This window comes from Perognathus longimembris, chromosome 10 (genome assembly GCF_023159225.1).
Source record: "Perognathus longimembris pacificus isolate PPM17 chromosome 10, ASM2315922v1, whole genome shotgun sequence".
Classification (NCBI taxonomy): Eukaryota; Metazoa; Chordata; class Mammalia; order Rodentia; family Heteromyidae; genus Perognathus; species Perognathus longimembris.
The window spans coordinates 25918664-25939160 of record NC_063170.1 but is presented as its reverse complement, the minus strand read 5'-3'; the positions used below and the strand labels follow the sequence as shown (position 1 = coordinate 25939160).

Sequence of the window (20497 nt, the reverse complement as noted above, 5' to 3'; positions counted from 1 at the left end):
CAAAGCCCCAGGATTGGGCCCCCCCCCCAAATAAAATAAATAAATAAATAAATGCAATGTTACTTAAGAGACAACAGTAGTAAAACAAACTTGATTAAAAGTTTTACAGCATTTTGTATATACACACATGTGTATATGTATGCATACATATACATATATATGTATGAGTGAATATTATATTTGTTGAATGATCTTTTTTGTTCTGGCAGTAGTAGAAGGGTTTGAACTCAATCACCTCCCTTGGCTTGCTAGCGCTCTACCACTTGAGCCATACTGTTAGCCAAGCTGAAGGTACATTTACTTTAAATACAACAAGCAGCTCTGAAATTTTAAATCTAGAAAATATTTGGTTGAAGATTCTGAGTCTTTCTGCAAAAAGATAAACATTTTATATTTTCCTTTCCAAATTCTGCTCAAAACAAGTAACTGGTTTCTACTCATTTCTTAAGTCCTTAGGAAAGATGGAAGCTGACATTGTCTAAAAAACAAAGCGACAGAATAAATCATCACTTTTTCTCCTTCTAGTGATATGGATCCAAGAGTATCTCAAAGCCAAGCCACACTCTGACATTTGTACAACACAGCATTTCTTCAAATATAAAACTGTGATACAGATGATCACCACACGAAGAAAAAAAGAAGGCAGGTACATATGACTAAGTGCCCCAAATCTGATTCCTTTCTTACCCTACCAGTCTCACCCCAACTCATTTCTACTTTGCAAAGTCCTCCTGTACACCTGGCTGTTCTTTACATAGTCTACTTCCAGTTTTTAACTGGAATTGGAACATTTATGCTAGAAGTCATTTTGGGAGTAATTCTTCTTTATGGGTGAGAACGTAGCCCAGGTGATTACTGTTCTGCTCAGGATCCACAAGTTAGTGTAAGACAGCTCACATTATATAACTCAGACTTTGACTTGTCAGGCGTCACCCTCAATTACTAGGTTCACTGTACTTAACACTTACCTTGCTTCTCCTTTTCTCTCAGCAGATGCAGCGACCACCTAAGTTTACTCTTCAGATCTTTCATACTGTCCTGCCATTATTTACTGTATCACATGTTCATAAACTCTTGATGCTAATATGTTGGTGTTTTTGCAAGACATTTATCTTACCTCAAATGCCTATTCCTACACATTAATTCTTGTCCTTCAAGGCAGAACATGATCGTGTGGAGAGGTGGCTTCGAGACAGTTCTAAATATTTCTCATTTGTATGTTTTCTTTCTACGAGAAGGAGTTCTTGCTTTATCAAGAAGCACAGATTCCACTCTCACAAAGGAAACAAGAGAGCTTTTCTCCTAAAAGGCCTCATACTTAATTCAATCTTATCTTGGAATTCAGGCTGTTCTTAGATAGATATAAGTGTATCCAAGAAATTATTAATTTAAGAACCTAATATTTATTTGTCAATTCCAAAAGAATTTTGCTGCTCTAGTCTTTTGTGTGTTCCAATTTCTCACTATCAATAAAGAGAACTGTAATGGATTTGCATCAATATAACTAACAAAGGGATATAGATTTTTACAGTACTTATATTTGTGACAAAGAGTTCCTTTTACCTGGCTAAGAATTTTCATCCCTGAGTGTAACAGCTTCTTCGCCGCTTTGTAATAAATGGTCTCTGGTTTGTTGTAAATCATGGCATTAGTACACATGAGTTTGAAGTTATCCTATACAGAGAGAATAGCGAGAGGAAAAATTCATTAGAACTCCTCACCTAGGCTGAAACTATCCAGGTACTCTAATAAAAACAAAATTCTAATATCCTGTTTATTAAACAATACTAGTAGCAATTTATTAAGTTTTAAGACTCACCAAGAAAACAACTACTTCTAAACATGCTTGTAAATTCTTATGTATTTTTTGTATGTGTGCCAGCACCTGGGCCTAAACTCACAGCCTCAAGTTCTTGCTAGCCTTTGTCATTCATGGCTAGTGCTCTACCACTTAAGCCATACTGCCAATCTGACATTTTGCTGGTTAATTGGAGATAAGACTTTTCTGCCAACTGGCTTTGAATCTCAAGAACTTAGCCTCCTGGGTAGATAGGATTACAGGTGTTAGCCAGTGGCACCAGGCTTAGTACCTGTGTAGAAACTTTAACTTCAAGACCTTTCAAATGGGTAGCCAGTCTAATCTTCATACAAAAAGAATTTGAAGAAATTTCTATTTCATATTTAGTAATCTGGGTTCATGTGCAAATATTATTGTGTTAAAACACATATTTTATGTTTCCATTTGAATATTTTTTTCATATCTTGACTGAAAACTGAGAACACTGCTAAATCATTACAATTTTCTGCCAAATTCAAATTAAGTGAGTAAAGTTGTTATAGCAATTATAATATTTTAGAGCATCTGGACACTATAATAAATTAAATGTAATTTGCAGAATATTCAAAATCATTCCAATCTGAAACAACCTAAGTTACAACATGTAAGTAGATTAGTCTGGCTTAAACTTTAAAGTAGGTATATGTGTTAAAGCACTCAAGCTCACTGCATTTTTTCAAAGTTAAGAAATGTTTACATTTGTAAGAGAGTGGATGTGCCAAGAGAACTCCCAATGGAGAGTTGTGGCTCATGCCTGTAATCCTAGCTACTTGGTAGGCTGAGCTCAGGAGAATTGTGGTTCTTTGGCCAGCTTGGACAAATGTTTATTGAGATCCCTATTTCAACCAATAAAATGCTGGATGTAATGGTGTGGACTTACTGTCCGGATATGTGGGAAGCATAAATAAGAGGGTCATGGTCCAGGCCACCCTCAGTAAAAAGTGAAACTTCATTCAAAAAGTAAGAGCAAAAGGATGAAGAGTGTGACACAACTGGTAGAGTGCCTGTGTACCAAGTGCACAGGTTGGAGTTCAAACCCCATTGCCACCCCCCCCCAAATCTGTTCCTATAAAGTCCTACAAATCTAAAACAAAAACATTCAAATTCCATTATGTGATAGTAGTGACAGCTTATAACATTTATTTTTTTTTAATTAAAAAAATTTTTTTTGCCAGTCACAAGGCTTGAACTCAGGGCCTGGATGCTGTCCCTGAGCCTCTTTGTGCTCAAGGCTAGTACTCTACCACTTGAGCCACAGAACCACTTGTTTTTTTTTTCTGAGTAGTTTGTTGGAGGTAAGTCTCGTGAACTTTTCTGCCCGGGTTGGCTTCAAAACACAATCCTGAGATCTCAGCTTCCTGAGTAGTTAGAATTATAGGTGTGAGTCACTGGTGCCCGGGGCTTATAACATTTAAGTAGAATGAAAACAGGCAAAGTCCTGTTCAAAAAATATATATAAGAAGCCAGGTGTTGGTAGCTCATGCTTGTAATCTTAGCTACTCAGGAGGATGAGATCTGAGGATTACAGCTCAAAGCCAGCACAGGCAAGAAAGTTTATGACTCATTTTTTCTCCGATTAACCAGCAGAAGGCCAGAAGCAAAGCTCTGGCTCAAGAAGTAGAGCACCAGTATTAGTGAAAAGCTCAGGGACATCACCCAGGCCCCTAATTCAAGCCTCAGGTCCAACACAAAAGTGTGTGTGTGTGTGTACACTGATTTAAAGGCCACAACAATTTGCTATTAAATGTGGAGCCTGAATTCTGGCTAAGTCTCTCAGCAGTCAGATTTTTTTCAGGTTCAGAATATGATCAAATTTATGGAGCTGTTCCTCAAGTGTGTGTGTACTCACACACACATATACACGAGCACAAAAAAAGTGTGTAATTTTAGCTCATTCTTGGTCTTCCAAAAGGCTTGTCTAGAATAGGACTTGAGCTATAGTTTAAAAACTTTCATTCCATCAAGAATTACTGAACATCTATTTGGGAAAGGAAGGCAAGAGAAAGGAGACCGTATACAACTATGTAAACACATACTAAGTGACCATTTGGACCGCTAATAGGCAAGGGAACAATGAGTGTGTATATACACAGAAGTACTATTCTAATTATCATGAGTCTGATCAGTTTAGGCAATCTTTAGATTTCTTAAATCTTAACTGTAATGTGCTAGACCTTTATTGTCATTTATGTAATGGCATTTGGTCACTCATGAAGCAAAATGTTTGGGCACACTTTCCTAATGTGTAAAAACTCCAAGAAGTTAAGATACCACGCTTTAATTGTAAGAAGCCTAACCCTGCTTAGCACACCAACACTCAGGGGGCACACTTCTCTCCACTAGTACCACAGAGAAAGATCAGAGAAAAAAACCCAAACTTTTCTAGTAAGCAACAACAAAATCTAAAATATACAGAAATAAATAAGTTTTAGCCTAATTTTAACCAGAAGAAAAGTTGGGAAATATTTCCATCTCTTTAATGAGAATAAATTCAGCATTATGATCTATATACTCACATTAATAGGAAAGTGAATTAGATGCTGGTGTTTTTCATAAATTCATTTGACTGAGAACATGTGGACCCCCCAAAATGGAAAGATAACTGTTCACTGCCTTATTTTTCCTTCTGCAACTGATTAGGATCTAACCCTTAGATCAAGTAATTACTACCGTTTTTACATGGGAAATAATGTGAGATTATCTAAGCTGGTTAAGTTTGTGGTAGTTCAGTGCGGAGAAAACTTTACATATATGGTTTCTTTGTAAGATTAAAATGAAAAGTAGCTGAGTGACTCATGCTTGTAATCCTACTCAGGAGACTGAGATCTGAGGATCATGGTTCAAAGCTGGCCCAGGCAGGTAAGTATGTGAGACGCTAATCTCCAATTAACCACCAGAAAAACGGCAGTGGAGCTGTGGCTCAAAGTGGTACTGTACTAGCCTTGAGTGAAAAAGCTGAGGGACAGCACTCAGGCCCTGAGTTCAAGCCCCATGAGGAAAAAAATAAAAAAGCTAAGTATACCCACAAAATCAACATACAAGACTATTTAAAGATAGAGAAAAACTCAACTATAACATTAGGCATATATGTGATATTAGCAGCTTTCCATGTAACTTTCATTAGAATATTAATTTTACTGATCTTGAATTAAAAATTTAAATCTTGGATTACAGCTGTGACTCAAGTTGGTAGAGTGCTTGCCTAGCAAGCATGAGGTTCTGAGTTCAATTCCTCAGTGCTCAAAACTTAAAAATACATAGATGTAGATAGAATAAAAGATTTGTTTTTCACATTTAAAAACGCCTTTGAGAGATTAAAACAAAGATTTTGGACCCTAACATAAATATAACTCTTTGTAAAATAAAAGGTCAGTCAGAAAGTGTCAGAGCATTAAATATGCAGGTTTCTAATAAGATTCTGTATGTATAGGATCCAAGAGTTTGACTCATTTTAACAAATATATAGGTTATTTTGTTCATAGTTCATTCTACTAAACAAATAGTAGTTACCTTTAGTTCTTCTATGGATTGGTAGTCATTGTTCTTAATCTTTTCTTTCATGGTACTAAAATCCATTGGATGTTTAATAATCATGGAGTAGCCAGGAGCAATAAAATCAGTCACAGGAAATGAAAAGAAAGCACTTGGGTCTTTTCTGTGAAGGTGCAAAAGGCAAAATTGTGGTTTATTTCTACTGAAAACAACTGGTCTAGAAGCAGAAGTTCAGATATGAAAAGAATTTGTACTTTGTTAACATGTTTTTCACTAAAAAATTGAAGAAATATTTTTCAAGGCTGGCAAGTACTTAATAATAAGGCGAAGATGTTTCACACATTATTTTTCCCTAATAAAAATATTAAGGAAAACTTGAAATATAGAGAAAATTACAAGTTTGAAATAATTACTTAAGATGCTATTTACACAGATTTGTGTCTTATTTTTACACTTAGTATTATCTTAAAAACATATTATTACAAACTATAGAAACATCATTTTTATACTCTACCTTGTAGAATGCAGTTAACTATTTTTCTGTGGTTATTTAAAATGCCTCTAGTTTTTCCTTAGTATAAATAGCACCATTATAATTGTCTAGATTAGTTCATTAGTTCCTTAGGATTAATTCATATTATTAAGGTAAATCATATGAACATATTATCACATTTGATTAATCATTAATTTCTTTTAAAAAATAAATATAATTTTATTACAATTAAGGTGTTGTACAGAGGGGTTACCATTTCATGTCAGTTGAGCATATGTTTTTTGGATAATGTCATTCCTTCTTTTGTTTTCCTCTGTTTCCCCTCTATCCCTGCTTACAAGTTGCACAGTTCATTTTCCACATAGTATCTACTAAGTACCTGCATTTGTTCATCCTTTCCTCCTTCCATTTTGGTACCTTTCTCCTTACCCCCCTCAAAAGACAGCAAGAAAGAATCAAAACAAAACCCCCAAAAGCAACAACAAAAACCCACGTTTCCATCTCCTGCTTACCTCACTTAGCATGATTTGTTATAGGTACATCCATTTCCCTGCAAGTGACACAATCTTATTCTCGCTCATGTGCATACAATCTCCACTGTACACACTAGTATATATATATATTTTTTGGCCTTGGACTCAGGGCCTGAGCACCGTCCCTGGCTTCTTCCCACTCAAGGCTAGGACTCTGCCACCTGAGCCACAGCGCCCCTTCTGGCCGTTTTCCATATATGTGGTGCTGGGGAATGGAACTGAGAGCTTCATGTGTAGGAGGCAAGCACTCTTGCCACTAGGCCATATTCCCAGCCCACACTAGTATTCTTTTTTTTTTTTTGGCCAGTCCTGGGCCTTGGACTCAGTGCCTAAGCACTGTCCCTGGCTTCTTCCCGCTCAAGGCTAGCACTCTGCCACTTGAGCCACAGCGCCGCTTCTGGCCGTTTTCTGTATATGTGGTGCTGGGGAATCGAACCTAGGGCCTCGGGTATCCGAGGCAGGCACTCTAGCCACTAGGCTATATCCCCAGCCCCCACACTAGTATTCTTAAGATGCAGGATCTTTCTTTTAAAATATACAATCTCAGTAACCTATTCCACAGGGAGGAAAACAAAGCAAAACAAGTAACCTAGAAAAACTGATGCTTTTGGGAGATTAGTACTAAGTATCTCATTTATCTACCACTGAGGAAAAAGCAGAAATGATAAGTGAATCCACATCTGCACTCCTCCTTAGTAGGTCTGTAACTAATAACCGTGAACTCCTGATACACAAACGTGTATTTTCTCAATCAATGCATATAATTTCTATTGTTTATGTAGGGGAACTAAAAAAAAAAAAAACCCACCCAAATTTGAAAACAGTGCTTTCTATCACAGGTTTTCAATTTTGGCCATATGTTAAAATCAGAACTAGAAAAAAATTCTGATGAGGGTGGAAGAGAAACAATTACCCTGGCTCCGTAAGTCAGTGTCTTAAAGGAAGGCAGGGTGCAGGCAGTGGTATTTCCATGATCAAGTACCAATATTGGTACTAGAGTATTTGGCACTGGTATTGCCAGTATTGACAGTACTCTACATGTTTGAGTCACTAGATTTTTTTCCTACTCTGACCATTTGGCATACTAAAGTTTTCTTATTCCAAATAATAGCAAAAATGTTTTTGAAAAATCCAATGACAATGTTATAAAATGTATTCAGCATGTTGCCAGGTCCAGTGCTAAGTGAAGTTATTTTATATCTGATTTGTACAAAAGCCCTAAGGTAATGGTAGCCACACTAACATGAAAACACTTGAGGCTCAGAAAGAGAAAAATCATGTTTATAATTACAAATCCGAAAGTTGGAATCTGAATCCAGGTATGTATAATTCTATTGTTACTTTTCATTGAAAGCTATCTAAGCTGCAAAAGTAAATAGTGGTAATACACAAAAATATCCATATGGAAATCTGTGCAGTTCACAATAGTTTCTATGAATACCAACCACCTTAATCTATAGATGACCACTGAAATCAATCAGGGCAAATTATACTCTAAACTTAAGTCATTTAAATAAAGCCCCATTCCACAAAAAAAGGAATTATAAGGTTTAAGTACATTTTTTAAAAATCAGGCCTAGTTTTGTCCCTCAAGGATAGAGAATCATCCCATCACTAAGGCTAATTAGAAAAAGAAAATGTGGTTCTGGGTTCTACTTCCCAAAATGTCCTGAGCAAGGCTAATACCTTTGGACTTTTGAGCACTTCCATAAATAGACTTCTGTTAGGGTGATATTATTAACCTATATTCTAGTCTAAAAAAGGAAGCTGAAACATTTTATAGTCATACCTCGTCAAATATTACTGTCCACGTTAAATATTGTTACTTCTCTGGGACAACTAATGAATGATTTACTCAAGTGAAAAGCCTAAAGCAGTCATTTTCTCAACTGCTTAAACACAAAAAAGAAGCCAACAACTACTGATCTTAATACAAAGTTGTGTTGACAACGAACTACATAGAGGCTTTATCTTAAAAAAAAACAAAAAACAAAAAAAACCCACCCCTATAATGGCACGTGACAGTGGCTCACACTTGTAATCCTGGCTACTCAGCAGGCTGAGATCTGAGGATCTTGGTTTGAAGTTGGGTGGAGCAGGAAAGTCTATGAGACTCATATCCAATTAACGACCTCCTCACCCCCTCAAAAAAACAAAAAACAAAAAAAACCTGGTAGTGGAGCTGTGGCTCGTGGTAGAGCCCTAGCCCAGAGCAAAAAAAAAGATCAGACACAGTGCCTAGGCCCTGAGTTCAAGTTCCAGGACTAGTACCAAAAAAGTAAGTAAATAAATAAATAATAATATTATGATGCACTCTGCCCTGATGTGAGTATGACACAGTGAGTAGTCCACTATTAGAATACATGCCCTATAACTACAAATACCTTGCAAGTAATGTAAAAACCCTTTGAGTTAGAAATTCAAATTAAGCATAAAGAAATGTACCAGAAGAAATATTTCAGTAAAGACTGAACTTTTCTTTCCCCCTTCAAGAACTTAATGTTTGTTTTAATCTACACATTAAGAATTTTGGAACAAATTTCTTCATTTCAAAGATGGGCATAAAGCTGGGAATGGTGGTCTACATGTGTAATTTCAGCATTTAGGAGGCTGAGGCATCTCAAGTTTGAGGCAATGCTGGGCTTTACACAACGTTCATGGCTAGCCTGGGCAACAAACTGGGAACTTTGTCTTAAAAACAAACAGAACAATAAAGGGCATAAACCTTATGAAACTATGTTTTTTCTCCTAGACTTAGTATGCCAAACACAGCACAGGTTTCTATACAAATATACAGAAATACTCTCACCTATCAGCCAAGTGGAAGTACCAGAAATTACTTTTAAAAAAGAGAAATTTGCCATTATTTAACACCCTTTAAGCTGCAGTTAAAAAGTTAGTCTCTTGGAATACTTCTATTGTCTGGCCAAATATTTACCATTCACTTGAAACCAAGTATGCTTGGATTTAGGCTACAAAACACGGCTTTCAGTAATCAAAAATGAAAGTTCTCTGGACCCTTTATACTCCTCCTTAAATCTTACAGAAATGTTGGAAAGAGTTACCTCTGCAGTTGTCTCATTAGCTGATTCAAAGCTTCTTGAAGAGGTGTTTGTTCTACTTCTAAAGCAAACAGACAGAAAAAAAGAAATATGAAAAAGGGATATTCTAGTAGTAGAACTCTTTTTAACTTGCTTTCTATAAATCTCATATAAAAATTCTATTTTTGGGGGGCAGTCCTAGGGCTTGGACTCAGGGCCTGAGCACTGTCCCTGCCTTCTTTTTCCTTAACGCTAGCACTCTATCTACCACTTGAGCCACAGCACCCACTCCCAGCATTTTCTGTGTATCTATCTGGTGCTGGGGAATTGAACCCAGGGCTTCATGCATGCTAGGTGAGCACTCTATTGCTAAGCTACATTCCCAGCCCTATAAAAATTCCATTCCTATTTATCTTAAAAACATGTTAAAGGTAGATTCAATTCAAAATTAAAGCCAATTTAGGAGGTAACACTACAAGAAATGTATCCAATGCCTAACATATGAAACTGTAACCTCTCTGTACATCAGTTTGACAATAAAAATTAAAAAAAAAAAAGCTAATTTAAAGTTCTTATGCAGAAGTAAGAAAACTTTAACTTAGAAGCTGAAGCAGTCACTTTCCCTAGCTACAAGGGCAATGGCTTCCTCCCTCCCCAGGACAGATAACTCAGTGACTCCAACCTTCTTGTTTGGCTAGTGAGCTTGTAAAAGGCTTCTCAGGTGGTAAGTCTAATCTTATAGGAGTGTGACACTGCAGGTCTTTTTCTGCCTCATTCTCCACACGGTCTCGATCTCGCTTCCTTTTATCCTCCTAAAGAGAACAAAGGGGGAAAATTTAGGAATTAATGCCTTTATATATGTCATTTTGTTTATGTTCTCTGTGTGTGTGTGTGTGTGTGTGTGTGTGTGTGTGTGTGTGTGCATGCATGCTAGCACTGGGCTTGAACTCTGAGCCTTGTACTTTTTTTTTCTTTTCTGCTTTTTGCTTAAGACTAGCACTCTACCACTTTGAGCTACAGCTCCACTTTTGGTTTTTGAGTGGTTAACTGGAGATAAGAGTCTCATGAGAACTTTTCTGCCAGGCTGGTTTGAACCATTATCCTCAGATCTCAGGCTCCTGAGTAGCTAGAATTACAGCCACCAGTGCCCAGCTGAGCCTTGAGCTCAAACTTAAGTTTTTTTGCTCAAGGCTGTCATTCTACCACTTGAACAATAGCTCTACTTCTGGTTTTTGGGTGGTTAATTGGAGATGAGTCTCAAAGATTTTTCTGCTCAAGTGGGCTTCAAACCTAGATTCTTAGATCCCAGCCTCCTGAGTAGCTAGGATTACAGGTGTGTGCTACTGGTGCCCAGCTTCCCTTCAGTTTTAGTGGAAAAAAGACCACTGAAAAGCAAAGATCCTTAAAAATGGGGAGTGTTTTAATGTATTTTACTGCCATCTACTGGAAAAGGAGAGAATAACATATCATAAAAGAAAAAGTGCTGCTTTTTGCCACAAACATTTCCAGCCCCCCCATGAGAAAAATAAACTACTCACAAAAGCAATATAATATACCTTGGAATACATCTAATAAAAGATTCCTATAACCTTTTGGTAAAAATATAAAACATTATTGAAGGTCATAGAAGATTTGAATAAAGGAGCTATACTATATGCATGAAGAGAAAACCAGTTCTTTCCAAAGTACCCAAATTCAATGTAATACTAGTCAAAATTCTGAAACAGGGTTTATCAAGGCAGCTGACAAAGACAATTAGTTTATAATGAAGAAAAAATAACTAAGAAGAGTTAGAGGGGCTGGGAATATGGCCTAGTGGTAGAGTGCTTGCCTCCCATACATGAAGCCCTGGGTTCGATTCCACAGCACCACATATATAGAAAAAGCCAGAAGTGGCACTGTGGCTCAAGTGGTAGAGTGCCATCCTTGAGCAAAAAAGAAGCCAGGGACAGTTCTCAGGCCCGGAGTCCAAGCCCCAGGACTGGCAAAACAACAACACAACAACAAAAAAGAAGAGTTAGAATAGCTTTAAAAAAGGTCATAAGATATTGTGGGGTTTGGGAATGTAGTTCAGTTGTAGAACATTTGCTTAACATGCACAAGGCTCTGACTAGGTTCCCCCTTCCCCACCACTGTAAAACAACAAAACCCAATAATTTTAATATGTCTTGATAGACCTCAGGTATTAGTGTGACGGTAATAAAGTTAGTATGAGCTGGACAATGGAGTAGACAAACAGACCAACAGAACATATTAGGAAACCCAGAAATGGACCCACACATGGGAAAATTTTGGTATGTCACAGAGGGGATATTATAAATCAATGAAAAATGCTTACTTACATGAAAAAAGAAAATAAAATCTTAGCTCTACTCCACACACTAATAAAAATACATTTCATACTTAAATATAAAAGGACAAGTATAAAAGCAAAGCTCTGGATATTCAGATAAAAGAATATTTGAAACTCAAAAGTAGGGTAATTTTTCCTTAAATAAGATACACAGTACAAGAAATGTATCCAATGCCTAATGTATGAAACTGTAACCTCTCTGTAATTCAGTTTGATAATAAAAAAAAATATATATAGAATAAATCTTAGCACCATGCTAAAGAAACTCCCTTTCACAAAACAAAACACATGGAAACAAGACCGTCATTACAGTACTATTTGAAAGACTAAAAGAATTAGAACCAAGCACATGCTGCTAAGGGGAAAATAGATTAATGAACAAATTATGTCATCTTTACATAACAGGTAAAATAAATGGTCTAAAAATTTACTGTCAATATTCAGAAACAATTTCTAGAGAAAAAGACTGCAGAATTACCTGTTGAAAATGTATAAGCATATATTATTTTGTGTGTGTGTATGGTGCTGGGGCCTGAACTGGTTGGTTCAGGCAGGGTGTTGCTGGTACAGGGATCATACTTAAGAGAATCACTGATACTCTATTTTCTAATTTCACCTAACAAAGGCCACGAATGGGTCCATTAAAAAAAGTTAGATTGTACTCATGGCACATTTGGCCCCAAATGCCATTAATATACATATATGTATATACATAAACTTACTGGATATTTTATACTGTTCTCAGTAGTTCTTCAGTGGGCTTCATTGTGCACACGTCTGTATATTTTCATGAGTTCTCATCTTCAGGAGAGATTTCCAGTCTTGTTCCAACCACTGCCCTTTCTTGACTGCATTTCTAGGTATCAAGAGACACCTGTATATCTTGGTGCCATTGCTCACTAAGATGTATTTGCATCCACCAGTTTATCTGGCCATATGTTGAACAGAGTAGGGCAAGTAACTGGATAAATTTCCATTTTACCTTTTGTGAAGTGAATTTCCTTTTGTAGTAGTCATGTCCAACTTTGAAAATCGGCGTGAATCTTTTGTATGTTCATAGGTTTAAAGTACCTGTTCCAAGGGGCTGGGAATGTGGCTTAACGGTAGAGTGCTTGCCTAGCATGCACGAAGCCCTGGGTTTGATTCTTCAGCACCACATAAACAGAAAAAGCCGGAAGTGGCACTGTGGCTCAAGTGGTAGAGTGCTAACCTTGAGTAAAAAAAAGCCAGGGACAGTGCTCAGGCCCTGAGTCCAAGCCCCAGGACTGGCAAAAAAACAAAACAAACAAACAAAAAACAACCTGTTCCACAGAACAGAGAAACATAGATTCTTCCTTCATATTAAGTATAAAACATCTCAAGCAAGGGCATCTTTAGAGACTGTGTTCCCAAACCCAGGTGAAAAGAACTAGTACCAGCTGCCAGTGTCAAGAGTCAGCAAACTTTTACATAGCCAGGCAGGACTAGCAAATTGCCGATATGTGGTCTAGAGGCCTACATCAAACTTAAAAACAGTATGGACTTAAGACAACGCATTTACTTTCACTAGCCCTCTTCATCACTGCTAAGACCCAGATGGAATGGTGAACTGTTATCTCAGAGTCAATCAGACAGTAACAGAGTCATGAAATGGGAAAGCTGAAAAATAAGCAAGGTATGATGTTGCATGTCTGTAATCCCAGCACTTGGGAGACAAAGGTAGGAGCATCTTGAGTTCATGGCCAGGCTGGGCTGCATAGCATCTTTTCATGAACTGTTATTTTATCTTTTTAACAGTATGAAAACATTAAATAAGCTGTAGCTTTAAAACTTGTAGCTACACTGGTAGGAAAAGGTAATGTTTAATAAATATAATCCAGCATGGAAACTTTTTTCTTTTCAGCTACAGTAGGGTTCTGAACTGGTACTTTATGATTTGAGCCACACCACTAGCCTTGCATTTTATTGGTAATTTTGGATATGGACTCTCTCCAACTTTTCTACCCAGACTAACTTTGAACTGTGATCTTCCAAGGCTGTGTTCTGAGTAGCTAGGATTACAGGTGTGAGCCACCACTACCCAGCTTAGCATGTAAATTTTTTGCCAGTGGTTATGCATCTAAATACTCAAGGGGAAGGGGGAAATCACGATGCTTTTATAGGGATGGTATCTATATTATGGTCTGGTTAAACCAAGGCACAGTGTACTTTGTTTTTTGCAATGCTGATGATTGAATCCAGGGTCTTGTGCATGCTAGGCAAGTGTTCTACCACTGAACTATGCCCTCAACTCATATTGTACCCTTAATGCTTTGGTTAGGATTAAACATTGTTCTCTAAAGGGATTTCTCTACTATTGATCTTACCTGTAGGGAATTTAAACTAAAATAGTCTGACTGAAAAAAAATTATTATTATAAAGGTGATATACAGATGGGTTAAAGTTACATAAACCAGATAAAAAGTATAGTCTGATGTTTTCACCTAAAGAAAATCAGTAAATAAAGATATCTTTAAAAAGTTAAGCACTTTAGGGGAAAACTGGGGGAAAGCAAAGGAAGAGGTGACATTGTACAGAAAAAACTGTATTTACTACCTGACTTATGAAATGGTAACCCTTCTGTTCAACACCTTAGTAATAACAATAATGTCTAAAACAAAAGTTAAGGCAGGCCTTGGTGACTCATGCTTGTAATCCTAGTTACTCAGGAGCCAGAGATCTTAGGATCATGGTTTGAAGCCAGCCGGGGTAGGAAAAGTCGCCACAAGACTCTTACCTCCAATTAACCACTCAAAACCTGAAAGTAGAGCTGTGGCTCAAAGTGGTAGAACACTAGGCTTGAGCAAAAGAGTTCAGGGATAGCACTCATGCCCTGAGTTCAAGACCTGAAACCACCACCACAACCACCACCAAAAAGCTAAACATTTTGTGTTGGGTAGTGTGCTTTCCCCAAACTTTTTTTTTTTTTTTTTGCCAGTCCAGGCGCTTGGACTCAGGGCCTGAACACTGTCCCTGGCTTCTTTTTGCTCAAGGCTAGCACTCTACTGCTTGAGCCATAGCACCACTTCTGGTCATTTCCTATATATGTGGTGCTGGGGAATTGAACCCAGGGCTTCATGTATATGAGACAAGCACTCTTGCCACTAGGCCATATTCCCAGCCTTCCCCAAACTTTTATCTTCCTAAGTAACAGATTTCTGAGTTTTAGTAAAGTACAATTCACCCATTCACTTCCCCCAAATAAAAGACAACAACTTGCTGGGGTGCCAGCTGCTCATTATTTGAGAGGCTGAGACTTAGAGGACCAAGGTTCAAAGTCAGCCCAGGCAGAAAAGTCTGTGAGACTCCATGTTAAAATAATAGCAAAAAGCAGGGCTAGGAGTGTGGCTGAAGTGGTGGAGTACCAGCTGAGCAAGCAAGGGGCCTACCCAGTGTTGTAAGGTGGCTATGGGATTAAATTTTAGCTAATGATATATAAGCAGAAATTCTGAAAGTTTGGAAAGGTCATTTTTTTTTTTTTGCATTGGTTCGCTCTTTATTCTTTGTCTCACTATTCTGATGTTCCCTTTCTCTTCCCTAGTTCAGATAAACACATATACAATACCCAGTGTACCAAAATCATATACAGTAACAACAGGGGATAAACCATAGGAGATTCACATAAAGATAACAACAACAAAGATAACAAAGATAACAACAACAATAAAATCCTCTTGTTTCCATATCTTGGAGTTCATTTTGCTTAGCCTGATATTATATAATCATATGTACATAGCTGTTGAGCTACTGTGGTCCTCTGCTAGGACTATCTTAGACATTTTTGTTTATTTAGTAATTGTTTGGTTTCAGAGACATGATGTAAAGTCACTGACCAAAACATGTAGAAATATCATTTGAAAAGATATTTGTTACTTTATAGACATGATCTCTGCTGGAAAGGTCATTCTTTTTTTTTTTTTTTTTTTTTTTTTGCCCAGTCCTGGGGCTTGGACTCAGGGCCTAAGTATTGTCCCTGGCTTCTTTTTGCTCAAGGCTAGCACTCTGCCACTTGAGCCACAGCGCCACTTCTGGCCATTTTCTGTATATGTGGTGCTAGGGAATTGAACCCAGGGCCTCATGTATACGAGGCAAGCACTCTTGCCACTAGGCCATATCCCCAGGCCCGAAAGGTCATTCTTTTATCTTCTCCTTACATCTTCCTGGCCCCTGAGAGCATAACCACTACCACTACAGCTCCATAGGTGTCATACAGCTACATTTTCTCAGGAAGAGACCGGTGAGTTCTAAAATCCGTAGAAATGCAGGAAACAGTTCAGAGTGGCACCTGAAGACTCCTTCTCTAAATAATACTAGCAAAAAGAATCACCTGCCCATGCCCAGAAAAAAAGACCCCAAAAGTCCCTATGGCACCAGCAAACCCCAGAATTTATCAATGTCCTACAGTTTCTAGGCCCGCACTCTTTTTTGCCAGTCCTGGGGCTTGGTGGACTTAGGGCCTGAGCACTGTTGCTGGCTTCTTTTTGCTCAAGGCTAGCACTCTGCCACTTGAGCCACAGCGCCACTTCTGGCCATGTTCTGTATATGTGGTGCTGGGAAATTGAACCCAGGGCTTCATGTATATGAGGCAAACACTCTTGCCACCAGGCCATATCCCCAGCCCCAGGCCTGCACTCTTGGAAAGTGGAATTGTATGCAAATTCACTTCACAAAAGGTAAAATGGAAACTTATCCAGGTACTTGCCCTACTCTGTTCAACATTATGGCCCGATAAACTGGTGGATGCAATGGCACCAAGATATACAGGTGTCTCTAGATACTTAGAAATGCAGTTAAGAAAGGGCAGTGGTTGGAACAAGACTGGGAGTCCCTCCTGAAGATATTCTCATGAAAGTATTCAAAAGTGTGCAAAATGAAGCTCACTGAAGGACTACTTAGGACAATACAAAGTATTAAATAAAGATGGTATAAAAGACAATATGTAGTAAAGAAAAAAATTGCTAAGCCACGAACAGGTGGCTCATGCCTATAATCCTAGCTACTCATGAATCCAAGGATCAAAGTTCAAAGCCATCTTGGGCAGACAAATCTGAAAGAAAGACTCTTATCTCCAATTAAGTAGCAGAAAGTCAGAAGTAGAGGCATAGCTGAAGTGGTATAGTACCAGCCTTGAGTGGAAGAAGCGAAGTGAGAGTCTGAGGCCCTGAGTTAGCTTCAATACCAGCACAAAACCAAAAAAGAATCACTAAATATTGATTGTGAGGAGGAAGGAAGAGAAACTAGGGTATGAACAGTTAAAAAAAAAAAAAAGAGTGCTTTAAGCCCCCTGTGCATTACCTTTATAATAAAAAAATAATTTCTCATCTCTTGAATCACAATGTTGGCAATAGATCTAAATTGTTAAGAGTCATTAAGCAGCAATACAAGCCTAGATGTAGAAATGGAGATAAATATCTAAAGGAAAGAACTTTAAAAGTTTAGAATGTAAAACTCCATAGCAGTATAGACAAATGCTGTTGTATAAAAAGCCTTGTAGTACTTTTGTCTTTGAAAAGCTGTATTCTTAGGTGCTGGAGGCTCATGCCTGGAATCCTAGCTACTCAGGAGGCTGACACCTTAAGATTTCTACCTAGGTCAGCCTAAGTAGAAATGTTTGCTAGACTCAATCACCAAAAATAACCAGCAAGGGCTAGGCATTAGGGGATCATGTTGTCATCTTAGCTACACAGGAGGGTAAGATCTAGGGATTGTAGCTTGAAACCAGCCCAGGCAGGAAAAAGTCTGTGAAACTCTTATCTCCAATTAACCACCAAAAAGCTGGAAGTGGAGCTGTGATTCAGGTGGTAGAGCACTAGGCTTGAACAGAAAAGCTCGAGTAGTGCAAGGCTTGGAGTTCAAGCCTTAATTAAGACTGGCACCAAAAAAAAAAAAAAGCCGCCACAAATAACAAACGGTGGGACATTTACTTTCAAGATACAGTAACTGACTTTAGTAAGTTATTCAGTAGGTTAAAATTATTAAGTGCAGAATTGTAGGACAATTCCAGACAAAAATGGGATCATCCTTGAAGAGAAACTTATCATATTTATTATTTTATCTAACTTACGAACCAAACATTACTTATTCTAACTATATATAAGTGGTACGTAAGTTTTATTCCTGGTGTTATAGTGATTACAACTCTCTAATCACATTTTCTCTTTAAGATTCAAACTTTGTGGGTTTTTTTTGTTTTAGACTGGGTTTCAATATGCAGCCCAGGCTGGCCAGGACTCATCATTCTGCCTCAACCTTTCTAGCCACGCATTATCACGACCACCTTAAATTTCGGAAGGTGCTGGTGTCTCATACCTATAATTCTAGCTACTCAGGAGGCTGAGACCTGAGAATCAACAATTATTCGTTATTTTTGGCACTGCGGTATTTCACAATACATGAAAACCCATAGATCCAAATCACTTTTGCATGGACTAACTTTGGCAAACCAACTGTGAGGCTTCCCTGAACATAATATCTGACCCTTCCTTGACTGAAAGGCTTCTTTGAAGCGGCTCCAAGCGCCCAACAGTACAATGACACCCCTTCCTGACTCACAGGTGTTTTGCGTTTCTTCCCGGCCTTGCTCCTCCACCAGGGCGAGCTAGACGTCCCAGGCCATCTTTTCAGTGTCTTACTGAACTCCAGGAGGTTCTGTCAAGCGAGGCGGGCAGCTGGACCCCTCTTCCCCCCGAGATCGAGGGGGTGGTGCCAGCAGCCGCCCTTACCTTGACTCTCCTCCGCTTCCTGCCCTTTTCCTCCCCCGACGCTTGCTTCTCCCCTTTTTTCCTCTTTTTCCGCTTTCTGTCCTTGTGCTTGTCGTGGTCGTTTCTGTCTTCGAAGAGGCTGGAGTCGTGCCCCGAGCTGCCGGTGGAGAGCTCGGTCACCTCGCTCCCGCCCACTTTCAGGACCAGCTTCAGCGGCTTCTCCACATACTCTGAAACACAGCGGGCGCCGGGGTTACGGGAGGGCCCGCCGGGGCACGTGTGGCCGCCCGGCACCTGCCCAATGGCAGACCCCGGCTGCGGGCGCGGCCGAACGCCCCCGGTCTCCCACCGACACCCACACGCCGGGGCGCTGGCTGCTGCGCGGCTGGGGCGGGCCGCGCCCCCCGCCAGGGGTCAGGGCCTGCTCCGGCGCCCGGGGCGACGAGGAGGAGGCCGGCCCGCGCCGGGCCGCCCGGGCTCGCCGCCCCGGCCCGCAGCGCCCTCCTCACCCTCGTAGAGGTGTTTCTCCGACTTGTGCTTCTTGTGCTTCTTGCCCATGTCCGACCGGGCCCCGGTGCCCGCCCCCCGCGCCAGGCCCAGGCCGTGCGGCGCCGCTTCCGGTCCGGGCCAGGCGAGCGGAGGGCGGGAGCGGGGCCCGCGAGACCCCGCGCCGCGAGGCAGGGGGACGGCGCGCGCCGGGCGGCGCGAGGCCCCTCACGAGAAGACGGCGCCACCGACGCAGCCGAAGCCCGAGAGCAACGCTGGAACGGCGGGCCGCCCGCGCTCCGGCGGGAGAGAGGGCCCGCCGCGCGCGCACGGGCTGCGGGCGGCGGCGAGAGGCGGCCCCTGGCGGCTGGAGGACGCGCTGCAGCCTGCCTTCTGGGGGCGGGGCCTGAGGGGGCGGGGCCTGAGCGGGGCGGGGCCTGAGCGGGGCGGGGCCTAGGCGACGAGCGGGCCGGGGTGGGGCTATTGCTGGGTCTCGCTCTCCACTCTCCTCTCCCCTTCTTTCCTACTTTCCTTTTTCTTCCTTTAACTTTTTTTTTAACCTTTCATCTTTATCTGATTCCTCCTTTCTCCTTTTCCTTGCTTCTGTTTCTTTTGCCTAACAATATTTATGGAACCCCCCAATAGGCCCACTTCATTGGTGACTGAAAGATTCAAGTAGAAAACAAATAAGACCCTATGTGGTGATAAATAAAGGCTTCCACGATCTTAATTAAAAACATAACCAGCGGGCACCAATGGCTCACACCTGTAATCCTAGATATTCAGGAGGCTGAAATCTGAGGATCTGAGTTCAAATCCAGCCCAGGCAGGAAAGTCTGTAAGACTCTTACCTCCAATTAGCCATCAAAAAGCCAGAAGTGGAGCTATAGCTCAAGTGATAGACTGCTAGCCTTGAGCAAAAAAAGCTAGGAGACAACGACCAGTTCAAGCACACACACACAAAAAAAGTTGGATATCTGGATTACTTTTCCTAGGTCCTATTAATGCAGAACAAGCACTCTACTATTGAGCTACACCATAAACCATTTACTTTTGTCTTGAATTCCAATGGTGAAATGGTAGGGTTATACTTTAGGTCTCTACTGTTTGGATTATTTAATGTAAATGAAAGGTTTTGTTGATGTATATATCCAGAAAGGGCAGAAAACTTTCCTGAGGAAGACTGGAATGAAAGAATTGGGCACTTGGTTTTATCTCTTTTTCTTTGTCCCCTTTTGTATCCATATATGTGTATATATCAATGTTTTATATGTATTTTTTGTACACGTGTATATATATACATGCACACACATATGGTTTCATCTATCTTTCTATCTATGGTTCGACCAATCTCCCATCTCTCACAAAGTTCCCAGCTGCCTACAGATCTTAATTTATGGGAGGTGTGGGAGGTAGGTCCTGGGGCTTGAACTCAGAGTCTGGGTGCTGTTCCTGGCTTTTGTGCTCAAGGCTAGAGCTCTACTACTTGAGCCACAGCTCCCCTTCTGGCTTAAAAAAAATGTTCTTGTTGGTTACTTGGAGA

At 39.9% G+C, this 20497-nt stretch overlaps 1 protein-coding gene across 2 annotated transcripts in view; it reads right to left on the bottom strand.

Annotated features, from left to right (window-relative positions):
• Brd7 (bromodomain containing 7) overlaps positions 1-19239 on the bottom strand; it is a 37100-nt gene extending 17861 nt beyond the window's left edge. Inside the window, exons 1-6 of one of the 2 annotated variants that reach the window (XM_048355640.1) lie at positions 18978-19239; positions 18490-18698; positions 10079-10208; positions 9421-9478; positions 5348-5492; positions 1564-1674 (exon numbers count right to left, since the gene is read on the bottom strand). In XM_048355640.1, the coding sequence (XP_048211597.1) occupies positions 1564-1674; positions 5348-5492; positions 9421-9478; positions 10079-10208; positions 18490-18698; positions 18978-19026 (702 nt within the window). In that variant the 5' untranslated portion in view covers positions 19027-19239. The remainder of the gene's footprint in view (positions 1-1563; positions 1675-5347; positions 5493-9420; positions 9479-10078; positions 10209-18489; positions 18699-18977) is intronic. The other variant, XM_048355639.1, reaches the window with a different exon arrangement.
• Between the last annotated feature and the right edge of the window lie 1258 nt (positions 19240-20497).